We start from the raw sequence: 15232 nt of genomic DNA, 5'->3' as shown, positions 1-15232 counted from the left end.
GTGATCCCACTGCTGCCCTCACTGACTCTGTGACCTTGTCATCTTGGTTACATCATCTATAAAATGAAGATATTTCTACTACCCTTCCAGAGTTTATATGGGGATCAAATACAGTTAGTTATATAATTACTTGAGAAGGCAATGGCAACCTACTCCAGTACTCTTGCCTGGAAAATCCCATGGCTGGAGGAGCCTGGTAGGCTGCAGTCCATGGGGTCACGGAGAGTTGGACATGACTGAAGTGACTTAGCAGCAGCAGCAGCATATAATTACTTTGAACTATAAACAAGTGAACAAATATAAGGTTTTAAGAATAATTTTAAGTGTGGGTCTATAGTATTGATTGTTACATTAAACTGTTAACTAAAACACAAAAATACTATATAATAGCATCTATCAGGTGCATAGTGATTAATAGCAGAACATATTATCTCACTGACCCTCAGAAGAACCTTTTAAAAGCTATTGTTCCCTTTGTATCCGTTAGACCAGGAAGGCTCAGGGAGGCTGCCTTGTTCGGGGTCAGCGGGTCAGGGAACACCTGGTCTGACCTGGACATCTCTGACTCCACATCTAGACTGCCTTCAGCTCACACACACCCTGATTTTATCCCATCCATGAATATGTTTTCTGCATTTAAGGATGATCAAGTTCTGCTTTGACGGACACGACCGAGAGACTCAACTCTCGGTCTGAAGTGCTGCTTTGGGATAACATTGATTACAAGTTAATGTATTTAAAGATGATGCCCATGAAGTTTAATAGTAAGGAAAATGATGTTTTCATGAACCAAGTTTTGTGTGTTCAGTCTGTCAGTCATGTCCGACTCTGTGACCCCACGGACCGTAGCCCACCAGGCTCCTCGGACCATGGGATTTCCCATGCAAGAATTCTGGAGGGAGTTGCCATTTCCCCCTCCAGGGGATCTTCCCAACCCAGGATCGAACCCGCGTCTCTTCCGTCTCCTGCATTGGCAGGTGGGTTCTTCACCACTGTGCCATCTGGGAAGCTAGGTTCTTGACCAGATAGTCTCTAACTCAGTGACTCTTCATGGTTAAGGTTAACAGAAAACAGCCCATTTCCAACACGTTTCAGCTTGAACTTAGAAGTAAACATGGTGCCGCCTCTCAAACTGACCTCTTGAACATATATTCCAGCAGAGCTTTGCTGTCTTCCTGTGAACCTGTGGGAGGCACGCAGGCAACACCGTGGACACAGACAGCCGGAACTCAGGGCTTGGGCTGCCTTGCGTTCATATCCACTTACCAGCTGTGCAGACTCAGCACGGTTACCTAACTTCTACGGGCCTCAGTTTCTTTTTCTATAAATGGGAAAAACACCATCTACCTTGGAGGAGATTTAAACTGGTTTTTCCACCTGGCTGGTCTTCTTACTTTACAGTCACTGTTACGTGTCTGCTTTTGGCTAGAAATAAGCCTAGCTGGATTCTTCATGTCCTGGCTTGCACACTGCCCTCAGATGGGGACCAACTTATTACAAGAAAACAGAAAGGGAACCCCTGACTGCTACAAGTCTGGGCAGCAGGCGGTGACACACCTGTAGGCTGACACTTTTAATGACTGACATTTTCAGGAGAATAGCTTCTTTTCTCTTCCAGTTTTATTAAGATATAATTGACACGCAGCACCATATAAATTTAAGATGTACAATGTACTGACCTGACTCACATACATCATCATGAAATGATGACCATAAATTCAGTGAACATCCATCATCTCATACAGAGGCAATGTTAAAAAAAATTGGAAAAAAATTTTTTCCTTGTGATGAGAATTCTTAGGATTTACTCTTAGCAACTTTCATATATAACACAGCATTGTTAATTATCATTGTCATGCTGTACTTACATCCCTAGTTCTTATTTATAATTAGAATTTTGTACCTTCGCTGCTTTCATCCAATTCTCCTCCCCTCACCTCCTGCCTCTGGAAACCACAAATCTGATCATTTTTTTCTGAGCTTGATTTTGAAGTTGAATTTACCTACAACACTATGTTAGTTCCTGGCATAAACACAGTGATTTGATATTTTTAAACATTTCAAAACGATCACCATGATAAGCCTAGTTGTCATCTGTCACCAGACAAAGAGAGTACATAATTACTGACTGTATTTCCAAACTGTGCATTTCATAATGTGACTCATTCATCTTGTAACTAAAAGTTTACACCTCTTCATTGCCTTCACCTATTTTCTCTCCTTTCCCCAGATCCCTCCACTCTGGCAACTACTTGTTTTTACTCTGTATCCATGACTCCGATTCTGTTTAGTTATGTTTGTTCATTTGTTCTGTGTTTTAGATTGCATATAAGTGAAATCACACAATATTTGTCTTTCTCTGACTTATTTCATATTACCTTCTAGATCCATGCATGTTGTTGCAAATGCCAAGACTTCATTCTTTTTTATGGCTGAATAATATTCCATTGTGTGTATACATGAATAATATTCCATTGTGTGTACACACACACACACACACACACACACACACACACACACACACATCTTCTTTACCCAGTCATCTATCAATGGGCACTTGGGTTGCTTCTGTATCTTGGCTATTGTAAATAATGTTGCAATGAAACAGGGGTGCATATGTCTTTTTGAATCAATGTTTTCGTTTTCTTTGGATAAATATCTAGGACTGGAATTGCTGGGCTGATGGTAGTTCTACTTTTAATTTTTTGAAGAAACTTCATACCGTTTTCCAGGGTGGCTGCACTGATTTATATTCCCACCAGCCATGTAGGAGGGTTCTCATTTTACTTTTTACACATCCTTAACCAGCACTTGTTATTTCTTGTCTTTTTGATAACAGCCATTCTGATGGGTGGGAGGTAGTATTTCACGTGGTTTTAGTTTGCATTTCCTGGATGTTTAGTGATGTGCCAGCAGCAGAATAGTTTCTAATCATAAGGCCCTAGAATCACCATTTTTTTTCTCATCCATTTAATGACAAAGTACCGTTTTTGCCATGTAGACAAATAAAAAACCAGGAAAACAATCATAGAACTAAGTTCTGAAGGCTTAGATTACAAGGTCTGGTGGAAAACATTAAGTCGGACTCTTACTTTGATGGACACTGAACTAGATGAGTATAGTCGCCTTTCTTCATCTTCAGGGAATGAGATGATAATTGATACTTATTTTCCCAACTGTATATTAATCACTTCTGAATAAAAATTCTGTTAAGCATTCCAAGCACCAGGATTTATGCTTAAGTATGTAGAACACAGTAAGCAAGAAAACCAGGATCTGAAATAATTTTAGATCCGGCATCTTTATATGTGACCCTTACTTTGAAATCTAAGCTCCAATTAAAATTCATCCTGAGATCCCATATAATTTACCAAGTATGGTGGTGAGACATTAGGAGTTGTGGACCAAGTCCTTTGAAGATCCAAGAGAAACCTGAAGACTCTGTTGTCTTAGTGTGGAGCCAATGTGATGAAAATGGCATAACAGATGTCAAATTACAGAATGCTTCATTTAATTCTGTTTTGCTCTTATGGTACGCTGATTTACTGAAACAAGTATATGGTTGGTTTTCCTCCCATTTCTGAGGGCAGGAGGAGAAGGGGGCGTGGCAGAGGATGAGATAGTAGGATAGTATTACCGACTCAATGGCCGTTGAGTTCAAGCAAACTCCAGGAGACAGTGGAGAACAGAGGAGCCTGGTGTGCTGCAGTCCACGGAGCCGCAGCCGATTTTGTGACTGAACCACCACCCAAAGATGGGGGCTGGTCACCCAGAGTAACCAACTAGAGTGGGAACTGTCAATCCCATCCACAGACCTCTGGGCAGGAGAGAGGGGCTAGAGATGAAGTTCACACCAGGGGCCAATGATTTAATCAGTCGTGATTGTGGAGTGCAACCTCCGTGAAACCCCGAGACGATAGGGTGCGGAGAATTTCTGGTTCTCTTCCGGTTCTCCAACTTCCGGTTGGTGACTGCATGGAGATTCGAGGAGAGGTGGAATGCCGAGGAAGGGCGCGGAAACTCCCACCCCTTCCCACAGGCCTTGCCTCATGTCCTTCTTCATCTGTATCGTTTACAGTAAACCGATAAAAGTGAATAAATGTTTCTCTGAAATCTGTGAGCCACTCGAACGAACTGAGCCCAGGGAAAGGGTCATGAAAACTTCCAGCCAGTAGGTCAGAAGCATGAGTAATAACCTGGATTTGCAACTGGCGTCTGAAGCGGGGGTGGGCAGGAGAGCCTTGTGGGACTGAGTGCGATCTGATACCATCTCCAGGCAGACTGTGTCAGAACGGAACTGCCTGAGCAACTGTTGGAGCGGGTGAAAACACACCCTGGAGGCCTCTACGTGCTATCAGGCCATATAACGACTGGGGTTTCTGACAATTTCCAACCAAAACAAAGTTGATTTTCAACAGCGAAATAAAACTATGCAACTCTACATCAGTTCACCCTATTAGGTTTTATTCTTTGACGTGTTATTGATCAGTGAACTCCCCAAACCTGGTGCCATGCAGTAGGTGTGTAAAGTGTAGAGCAGGCACTCACAGAACCAACTGCCGCTGCCTTGGGGGTCAGTGCTCACGACTGTGAGATGCACTCAGTGGGAACCATTTCCCTTCCAGACCCAGAGAAAACAACAGAGCCCACCTGGCTCAGCTCAAGTGACCTCTCTGCACTCCTCCGCCCCCGTCAGTGTGTGTGAGATCTGTCTGGTTCCTCCCGTGCAGGCTGCTCCACCGGGAGCACCTCTGTCTCCACCTGCTCCCTTCATGACCACCTTCTGCCTAATCAACTCCTCCTGCCCATCCCAGCATGTGCTCATCTCCATATGGACAGACATTGCTAAAGACAATCAGCTACCAACTGATGGTTTGCAATCCTTGAGCTTATAGTTATCTCAGCCTCACAAATTCAGATTCAGCACAATTAAAAGTGCAGGGTGCCCATCTTCTATTCATTCTTGTGATGAATGTTTTATACCAACAGGAGGAAAGGTACCAAACGTGCCACGGGAGAGGTGGTGAGGGAGGTCAGTATCTAAGGCTCTCGCAGAGAAGACCTCAGAGAGCAGGGTCACCAGGCATGGCCACCATCACTGAGCTGCTCCGTGATACTCACGCCTCAGCCCTTCCTCCCTTGGAAGCCACAGGATGGGCCTGCTTCCTTGCTTGTTGAGAATTCCTTTTCTTCTTAGAGCTTGTCACTGTCCTGGCTGAGTTTGCAAGTGTCAGCTCGTGAGTGTACAAGGTCGTGTCAGTGTGATCACAGCTTTCCCTCCCTGCCGGGGCAGTTGTGCTCACTCACACTCAAGTCACACGTGCACACAGTCATTCATTCACTCGCCTAGCATGAATGAAAGCCTGCTGCCTGCCTGGCCTGGTTTTGAGTGCTGTGGATACAAAGGCAAACAGAGAAAGAGCCCTTGCCTTCTGGAAGTTGATGTTCAAGTGGAATTAGATGATAAACAGATAGATACAGAATACAACATTAATGTGAGGATCAGGGAGGAATGAAGCCGGGTCAGGGAACAGACGATGAGGGTGGTCTTGATGGAGGCGCACGTGTTATCCTGGATAAGGCAGCTGTGGGTCAGTGGCCTCTGAGATGGTCCCAGGGATCCCCACCTCCTGGTATTCCTGCCCGTGTACAATCCCCTCCCTCCCGGTGGGAGCTGGACCCACTTCTCTCAGACAGAACAGGGCAAACATGGTGGGGCTGTCGCTGCTGAGATGGGGTATGAAAACTCAGCTTCCATCTTGCTTTCTCCCTCTTTCCCAGATCTCTTGCTCTGGGGGAAGCCAGCTGCCCTGGAGCAAGGCTGTCCCACGTGAGCGAGCTTGGAAATTAATCACCCCTGTTCAGGCCTTGCGAAGCTGCAGCCCAGATGATGCCTTGATTGTAGCCTTGCAAGAAGTCCTGAGTCAGATTCTTCCACTTTAGCTCCCATTAGATTCCTCAGTTGCTGAGTTTTAGGACAGTTTGTTACACAGCAGTGGGTAACTGACACAGTGGTCAAGGATGGCCTGAGCAAGTATTCTGGAAAGACACAGCCAGGTGAAGACCCGGGGAAGAGGGGCTGGAGAAGTCAAGGGCAAGCACCAAGGCCCTGAGATGGAATGCTCCAGGCAAACCTGAAAGAAATGGGAAGGCCAGTGTGGCCTGTGGTCCCAGCTGGCCACGTGGCAAGAAGAAACAGGCAGGGACCCCCGCGGATAGAGACACACCCAGTTCTAGAAGGCTGCTGTTTTAGCCACCACTGACTGTCTTCAATGCGGTCGGCATGACAATGGTAACAGTAATGGCTAATGATTGAGTACTTAAGTCTACGAGGAACTGTGCTGAGTGCTTTAGGGCATTTACACTTCACCATAACCCTGTAAAGTAGGTTACCAGCTCCATTTTACAGATGAGGGGACTGAGGCTCTGAAGGCTAGGCTGCTCTCCCACACATTTGCAAGTTAGGAAGCGGTGAAGTGGAGATGCCAACCAGCCCTGTCTTCAGAGTCCTTACACTTCACCTCTACACAGTCCTGTCCAAAGAGGCCCCTAGGAAGAAAGTCTCTTTCACCCTTAAAAAAGAAACAAAAACAAAACCCCAAACCTTCAAACCACAAACTGCTGTTAAAAGCCAGCCAGTCCAGCCCCTGTCTGACTAGACACCCCAGGCAGCTTCATTTTCTCCAGGAGTCCTTTGGACAGAACTGTTCTGGGCTTTATCTGCACTTGCTCTGATGTCTGACCCAAGTTAGCATGTAAACTGAGAAGAGCATGTGGGTGGTAGCTTTTCTTTTTGACATTAAGTCTTACATAGCAAACATGAAATCTATGGAGCACTAGCAGATAAAACAGCAATATATTACATTTTATGCAATTCTATGCTTGGCTGGCATAGCTTGAACCCTGATTCCCCATCAGTATTCACATATCTGGCACCAAACCAGGAATCCGTCTGCTATGGAACTTACTTTTCATTCTTGCTTAATCTCTGTCTTACAGCTCAAGGAAGACTGTGCATGTTCCATTAGAATCTTAATTTCTTCATGAAAAGAAGCAACAATCCACTTATCTTTGATTTTTACCTATATTCAGTTATATTAGGAGTGTTATTTTATTTAAACTATCTTTTTAAAAAAAGCAATGGCTTTATCAGACTAATAACCTTCCACACAGGGGTCCACAAATTGATATTATAGTACTGTATTGGGCCAGAGGAAACAGACAAACAAAAATAACAGAGGGCACTAAGGTTTTTGTTCTCAGGCTTTCACCCAGAAGAAATATGAACGAAACCAGTTTGTTTGACACAACTGGTATTACAATAATATCAACAGCTAACACTAATTGAAAGCATGCTATATGGGCCAGATACTATCCTAAGCACTTTCACTCTATTATCTAAATTAATATTTATAATATCCCTGTATGCTAAGTGTTGTTATCCCAATCTTACAAGTGAAGAAACTCAGGCACAGAGGTCGAACAGCTTGTCTGGGGTAACACAGCTAAAAAGCCTAGTGCCAAGACCAAGACTCAGGCAGCGTGATTCCAACAGTGTGAGCTCTTAACTCAGTTATTTAGCCTGAAAAGGGGTGCAGGATTCCAAGCAAGTCCACTTCTGCTTCTAAGAAAGATATGCTTCTCTCAAAAATGCCAAAACCGAAATTAAGGTCAACTCTCCTAATACACAAACACCTATCAGCGGATCCCAAACTTCTACCATATCCTACTGCCCTACACAGTAACTCAAATTCTTTACTATCATTTTTAGTAATTAATATAGATTAAAGATAAATGATACGAGTTTGGGTACTAATAAAAACCACAGACACATCTAATGCTGAAAATTTATTCCTTTGAAAAGGTTCATCATTTTGCTTTTTCTTGGCTGAATAACTTAAGTTTATCGTCCAGGAAATTCCGAGTGTATTCTCATTTTTCCTTGGTCTCTCCTTTTCTCTGCTCAGGTCACCTCTTCAGAAAAGCCTTTCTTGGATATTCAGACCCTCAGGGCCTTCTTCTCCAAGCCCATGATTCCTTTGCTTCCCGGTTACATCACTACCTTAATTACATTATACATTTATGCATGCACTAGTTCTTTATTTTCTACTTCTGCCATCAGAAAACAGACCATACGTGGGGCAGCTTGTTCCCTGCTGTCCATCTGGTACCTAAACCACGTCTGCATCTAAACTGTGCTCATTTTGCCAAACGAACAAATGAATGGATGAATGGGGATGCTCCCTTTGAGGAGAGCCATGTGGTATGGGCAGAGGGCAGCAGGGACTGGTCAGCTCACTGCCCGACTTCCTCTCCCCCACCCTCAGTGTCCACATCTGTAGCCTTGGAGTCTCGACCTTGTTAAAGGCAGTTCTTCTGACAGGCAGGGAAGGAGGTTAAGGGTGGACCCTTGTCAGCAAGTACAGGTGGGGAGAGGAGCTCATGAATCCCGCCATGCTGGTTTGGGTTGGGACGGAGTGGTAGCAAACGCTGGGCTGCAGGACCGGGGCTGTATACAGCCTCTCTCACCTGCTCCCCTGAAGGTCTCTGGCTCCACGCTTCTTCCAGCAGCTTTCTGGTAGCCATCTTTTTACCTCCACGCCTACAATGGTACCCTCCTTACCTTACACCTGGACTGGTACAAATGCCCCCTGACCCATGCTGTCTTCCCACATTTCCTCCCACTCGTCCATCCTGCATGGGCATTCTCTAGCTTGAGAATCTGTAATGGCTTCTTTACACTGGGAAAAATGAAACACTATCTTGGAGCACTAATTCACAGGTTTGCATGCTTCAGTGCTCCATGAGTTATTGGAAGGCACACTGCCTGTGTGGTTTAATTTCTCCAGGGCCCAGGGCAGTGGCTGGCAGAGTGGGTGTGCATGGAACAATCTCTGCTACAAGAGTGTCCCTCACCAGTTCCATTCTGTGTTCAGCAGGTAATGCCTTACACTACACATTAGGGCACTTCATTGTAAATGCAGCTGGCTACCTTTTTCATGTATATGGCTCTTGTTTGTCCTCTTCAAAATCAGGGGGCTTTGGAAGACAGATTCATATTCTCTCATCTCCACCATTTCTCAGGACTGATACCACTACTAGGTACATGTTTGCTGTTGTTGTTTACTTGCTCCGTCCTGTCCCACTCTGCAACCCCATGGGCTATAGCTCACCATGCTCCTCTGCCCATGGGATTCTCCAGGCAAGAATATTGGAGTGGGTTGCCATGCCCTCTTTCAGGGAAATTTTCCTGACCCAGGGATTGAACCTGCATCTCTTATGTCTCCTGCATTGGCAGGCAGGTTCTTTAACACTACCGCCACCTGGGTTATATACTTTCAGATGGCAAAAGAAAAACCAGCATTAAGAATCTGAGCACAGAAGGGCTGGATCTGGGGTCATAAGTACTTGCAAGCAGACTGGTGGATTTGGGCAAATTGCCTGGAAGCCTAGTTTGAGGGCTAGAACATTGTCTCTGGTTCTAAATTTTGCTTATCAGAAAAGATGGCTTTTGTCTAGTGATCTGGAGACTATCTATAGTCTTAACATGTTTAAGGGAAACAAAAAGGAGGGTGGGGAATGGTGGCCACAGAACTTGGTGTGCTTTCATTATTTCTAAAAATGTGATAAACTGGTTCAGAATGACACTGATTGGACCACTTTCTAGGTAGACACCTTTTCACCTCCACAGAGGTTCTATAGGCACCTATGCGTTATAATGACCAATTAGAACACTTAGATGTTGCAACTGTATGCAATTTATAAATAGTTTATAAAGTCTTTGAAAATGGGAAGTGCTAGGCAAGTACTCAAGTTGTTATATATTAAAAAAGCCTTTAGCATATAATCATTTTATTTAATAATTGCCTCTTTAAAAGGCATAGATATTTTATAGCTGAACAGAATTTCTGAGCTTGAACCATTGATATTATTGCTGTTAGTAAATCAAATACTGAGTAAGGTTTTTCAGTTTCTCTAAGTAAATATATGATTCATATCAATCTCCCTCACTTTCTCATAGACCAATTCTGCCTTCCCTTAGGTTCTGACAAACTTTTTGCAAAGATTCTTCTCTGGTCTCCAGGACTCTTGGTTATCCTGCCTGCCTTGCCCTGTTTTTTCCTTTCACACACCTGCCTTGTGAAGGTGTTTTTGTAAAAACCTGTGTTTAGGGCTGGGCTTGCCTGGTGGCTCAGCTGGTAAAGAATCCACCTGCAATGCAGAAGACCTGGGTTCGATCCCTGAGTTGGGAAGATACCCTGGAGAAGGAAAAGGCTACCCACGCTAGTATTCTGGCCTGGAGAATTCCATGGACTGTGTCCATGGGGTTGCAGAGTCAGACACAACTGAGCAACTTTCACTTTCACTTCAGTTTTCCTGGTGGCTCAGTGGTAAAAGAATCTGCCTGCCAATACAGAAGACACGGGTTCGATCCCTGGGTCAGGAAGATCCCCTAGAGGAGGAAATCCTCTCCAGTATTCTTGCCTGGGAAACCCCATGGACAGAGGAGCCTGGTGGGCTATAGTCATGGGGTCGCAAAGAGTCGGACATGACTGAAGCGACTATACAACAAACAGATTTAAGACTCCATGCCAAATCATGAGTGATGATGAGCCCTTTTAGGAGCAAGGAGGCCACGAGATGTGGCGGGTGGCCACCAATGGGTGCATCCCCCACAGGTACTGTTACCGATTACTTCAGTCTACTGTTACCATTCTACACTGCTGTGTCCACTAATTAAATTTGGCCTTCACTCCTGACAGGTCTTGGCTCATAGGTATTAAACTTCCTTTAAGTTACCCTGTTCCTGGTCCCCACTGAACTACTAATAGGCAGAACTTTAGAAGAGGCAAACGAATGTTTGATCATTTCCCACTGATCCCTTTAGGACTTCCCTGCATCTTCAAGTGCTGAGTTCCTTATGCTGACATTGGCTTTCTGTTAACTGTCTATTACTGCCTGTCACCCTAGGAGAGTGTTCCCTGTCCTTGCCCTGGAACTTTTGATCTTTCCCCACCCACTCCTGCTCCCACTTAAATTTAGCCTCTAACGTCCTACAGTCTATTTTCTTTATTGGAAAACCCAAACGAAGCCATTCTTCTGTACCAGGGTTAATATTTAGCCTTTGTAGGCACTAAACTAATGCTGCCAGCTGCCCAGTGACTTTCCTGTTAATTTCAGCCAACATTTTTTTGTCCTCAAGTGACTCATTCATCACTCTCCTCTTTGAAAGCACTGTCTTCCACAACTTGACTTTCTACAGGCTTCCCCACCAACTCACTGGTTGCTCTTCTACCAACCTTTAAATACTGAGCTTGCCCAAGGCTTGGCTTGGACTCTCTTCTTTATCACTCCAGTTTTTATGCATTTACCTCATCTTTGTGGCAAGAACTAACAAAGTTGATCTCTACTTGAATCTTTGATGGCCTTCAACTCGTATCTACTGACTACCTCATTCAACATGGAACTTTTGATTCTCCACCTCCCAACCAATCCCCTCCCTGCAACCCAAGTTTTCCATCACTCCACCTCCCAACGAATTTTCCCCTCTAAGCTTCCCTCTAAGCTAATTTCAGAAAATTTAGCCCCAAATCTAGGTGGAAATCATCCTTCTCTTTCCTCATCTTCTACAGCCACTTCCTGAGGTCTACCAATTCTGTACCATTTGGCTCTCAAACGTATCTCAAATCCACTCTTGTCTCCATCACTAGCTTATGGCCCTTTCAGCTCTTACAGTTTGCCTGCTTCTACCTTGGCCTCTCCACAGTCCATTCTGCCACACTGTCATCGGATACCTTCCCCTTGTACTTTCCAAAGTCCCTGCCCCAGAGCTCTTTCCCTGGAGCCTCTCACAGGCCTCTGTCCTCCCAGCTTGCCCTGCTCTAGACATGCAGATCTCTTTTCAAGGCCTTTGATTCCTCAGACCACTGGTGTTCTGCTTCAGGGCTTCTGCAAGTACTATTCCCCCAGAATGCTTTTCTTTTTTGCATGGCCAGCTCCTTATCTTCCTGTAATCTCTGGGAGATCCTCTCTGACTTCCATACCTAAAGCAGATTCCCCTCTCAACTAGGGTGGGGCTGGGCTCAGGTTCTGAGGTTGACAGATATGTAGGGTGAATTATCAGTCAAATTGGGGTAGGACAGGTATGGTACAAGGTTGAAGACACAAGGTATAAGACACAAGGTTGAAGGGCAGCTGTTAAGTGTGATTCACCAGTATTTTAGGTTTCCTCAAAAATCATTTTCTGCACATTCAATATTCCTCCTGTTTTTACTTTCTCTCAAATACTGTTTCTTTTCATGGAAACTTGTGCTGTACTGAGATACCTACCCAAGGATTGAAAATGTTATCTGGTCATCCCAGTTGTCTCCTCCTACATTAGGGTCCTGAAATTACAGCACTAAACTGGAATCTGTCCTCTAAACACTACCATAAAGATGAAGCCCAAGACCACTTAACTTCTCTCACGTGAAACCAGAATTCTCTCAAATTATTTTCGTCCTTTGCACAATCTGCCAATCATAGCAAAAGATGCAATTTTCATAAATTACTAAAAAATATCTAGGAAGAGGCCAAATCTTCCCCTCACTCCCACCTTTCTTTTCTAAACCATCCATAGCCTATGTGGGGTCATGCTCTATGGCATGGGGTCTCGAACCTCCCCGCCTCAGGTAGGTACCTTCTATCAGATCAGCAGCAGCATTAGATTAGAAATAAAGTGCACAATAAATGCAATGTTTTCAAATCATCGTGAGACCATCCTTCCCACCCCTGGTCCATGGAGAAATTTGTCTTCCACAAAATCAGTCCCTGGTACCCAAAAGGTTGGGACCACTGCTCTACATAATCTTTCCCTCTCCTCTAGTCACAGGAGTGCATGCACATCCGTTTTAATTCCCTCCATCAAGGTCTTTGTCTAGGTGCCTGGTTATCTGTTTCCTCACTTTCAATCTTGGTTCAATTAAAAGGGAAAAAACACAAAATCCTAAGAGTACACCTCCAGAACAAAGGAACAGAAACCACTCAAATCAGTTTAAGTACAAGAGGGAATTTATTAGCAGAATACAGTTTCTCGCAGGGACTCCAACAGCTAAGATGAGTTATGAGCTAGAAGCAGGCCCTTCTGCAGGTCACATTGTGCTGTCACCACAATCTTTTACTTCTGGGTTTCGCCAAGAGTACATACAGAATATCCTAGACGTCAGTTCTCCCTGTATGGTGTGTGAGGGACTAGAATGTGGCTTCATTTCTGTTGGCCTTTTGATCTTTATATTCCTTTATGCTGGCCTCGAACTTGTCAAGCACATGCTGGCAGACATTCATGAGCTCAGTCAGGCCTCTCTGAAAGGGCTCGACCGCGGGAAGGGCACCTCGGGTCTGTATGCGCAAGTTAATTTTGCTCTCTGAAGGATGGGTTGTAGTGTAACCACAGAATTCCACTTCCGGGTTCTTCATGATCATGTACCGGAGAGAATTTCCTAGGGTATGGTCCTCCTCGTGCAACACAAATGTCACACAGTGTCTATCTGTCCCAGCCGCCTGGACCATCTCCAGGGCTGTCTTCCTCTCGCCTTCAGCCATTGAGGTCTTCACTCCAGACATTTTTCTACACACATAGTTTTTATAAAAATGAGATCATACTGAGTACGGTTTTGAAACTAGCTTTTTAAAAAAAATCTATCACAATTGCAACAGGTTACTGCTCTAACGCACTCCAATTACACAGAACTATTAGCATTAGCCCTTATTATTATCTTCTCCTGCCTCCACCTATTCTACCACTAAATAATTTACTGCCTCCAGTTTCTCCCTACTCCAGTTGGCGGTCCACATGGTGACCAAGGGAAGTGTCCTTCAACAAAAAGTTTGCTAAAATATTCTTTTGGTAGAGTCACAAGAAAAGGGGCAGGATTAGAATAGGGTGGGTCCTGTTAAAGGATGAAAAGGGGAGTTGAAAGGCATGAGGGAAACGCAGATGATAAAAAATAGAAACTAAAGTTCATCAACGTGCAGTTTTCCGACTATGGTTTCCGTTTACAGGAGGTACGGAAACTAGAAAGTCTGAGAAGTCTCCAAGCACGGGGAAAAAAGAGCACTCGGCGCACACAGACGACCAATTAGCGCTCGGCCCAGAGGAGTGGCCTGGGCCTGGCTCATAGGCCAAGCCCATCACTCGGGGAACGGTGGCCGGGTGCACGTTATCTTTTACTGACTCTGGCTGTTCCTAACGGGGATGGGTCGTTGGAGACTGAACTCCGCTCTCACAACCCGTCCTCCCTCCTTGGTATCTAGTGTACTGAGCGTCTCCACTCAAGCAATCCAGCTCCCCCGCACCCCTTCCCAATTCGGGGCCCCGTTCCCCGCCCTGGCGCGCCCACCGCGCCCCCTCCTCGCCCGTCCTCCTGGTCAGGCCCTCGCTGCCAGGCCGGGCCGCGGAGGCGGAGGCCTCGGCCGGCCGCCGGCTCCGGGGCCCGGCGCGGCCCGCTCCTCCCGTCCCCCCTCCCCCTCGGCCGTTACCTCTCCAGCTCCTGGTCCTCTTCCATGGCGGGGTCGGCTTCCGGGATCCTCAGGTGGCGCGGGCGGGCCCGAGGCTCTGCCCCATGCCTCGAAACGTGCGGGCGCGGCAGGCAGACAAGCAGGAAGGAAGGACCGACGGAAGGAGTGCGGACGGAAGAAGGGGGGAGGAGCCGCAGCGGCGCGGCAGGGCCCAGCCGCTGGGCGGGTCGTGGAGGCTCCGCCCCTGGCCCCCGCCCCGGCCCCGCCCCCGGCGCGAGGAGGGCGGTGGCCGAGCCTGAGCCGCTCACCTGAGCTAAGTGAGCCCGCTCGCCGAGCCGGTGGTTGCAAGCAGGTGGAGCCGGGCTCCTGCCCCGCCCCGAGGCCGAGACCTGCCTGTGGGCGCCAGAGCTCGGCCCTTGGCACCTCCCCCCACACCGCAGGTGATGGAAGAAGGGGCGGGGCCTTACCTGACTCCCCCAGATCCCCTTTTTCCTCTGGGGCCAGGATCAAGCCTCTTTCTGACTTGATGCTGGCCCTCTGGCAGTGTAGCAGTGTCAGTCGCTTCAGTCATGTCCGGCTCTTTGCACCCTACGAACTGTAGCCCGCCAGGCTCCTCTGTCCATGGGGTTCTCCAGGCAAGAATACTGGAATGGAGTATTGCTATACCCTTCTTCGGGCAATCTTCCCGACCCAGGGATCGAACCCAGATCTCCTGCATTGCAGGCGGATTCTTTAC

At 46.3% G+C, this 15232-nt stretch overlaps 2 protein-coding genes across 2 annotated transcripts in view; both read right to left on the bottom strand.

Annotated features, from left to right (window-relative positions):
* LOC110148868 (protein POLR1D-like) overlaps window positions 1–14602 on the bottom strand; it is a 32486-nt gene extending 17884 nt beyond the window's left edge. Inside the window, exon 1 of the mRNA XM_020911104.2 lies at window positions 14518–14602. Coding sequence (XP_020766763.1) covers window positions 14518–14543 — 26 coding nt within the window. The 5' untranslated portion in view covers window positions 14544–14602. The remainder of the gene's footprint in view (window positions 1–14517) is intronic.
* On the bottom strand, window positions 13033–14602 carry LOC110148867 (RNA polymerase I and III subunit D). The gene is made up of 2 exons (XM_020911102.2): window positions 14518–14602; window positions 13033–13606 (listed from the first exon to the last, which is right to left on the bottom strand). Exons 1-2 carry the CDS (start codon window positions 14541–14543, stop codon window positions 13231–13233), a joined length of 402 nt encoding a protein of 133 aa, XP_020766761.1. The 5' UTR covers window positions 14544–14602; the 3' UTR covers window positions 13033–13230.
* Window positions 14603–15232: the final 630 nt, after the last annotated feature.

Source organism: Odocoileus virginianus, chromosome 8 (assembly GCF_023699985.2).
Source record: "Odocoileus virginianus isolate 20LAN1187 ecotype Illinois chromosome 8, Ovbor_1.2, whole genome shotgun sequence".
NCBI classification, from domain to species: domain Eukaryota; kingdom Metazoa; phylum Chordata; class Mammalia; order Artiodactyla; family Cervidae; genus Odocoileus; species Odocoileus virginianus.
This window is presented reverse-complemented; position numbering and strand designations above follow the sequence as displayed.

Coding starts and splice junctions, on each gene's coding strand:
- LOC110148867 (XM_020911102.2), bottom strand. CDS start 14,543: ATGGAAGAGGACCAGGAGCTGGAGAG. Junction 13,607..14,517: donor GAGGACCAGGAGCTGGAGAG/GTAACGGCCGAG, acceptor CTATGTGTGTAG/AAAAATGTCTGGAGTGAAGA.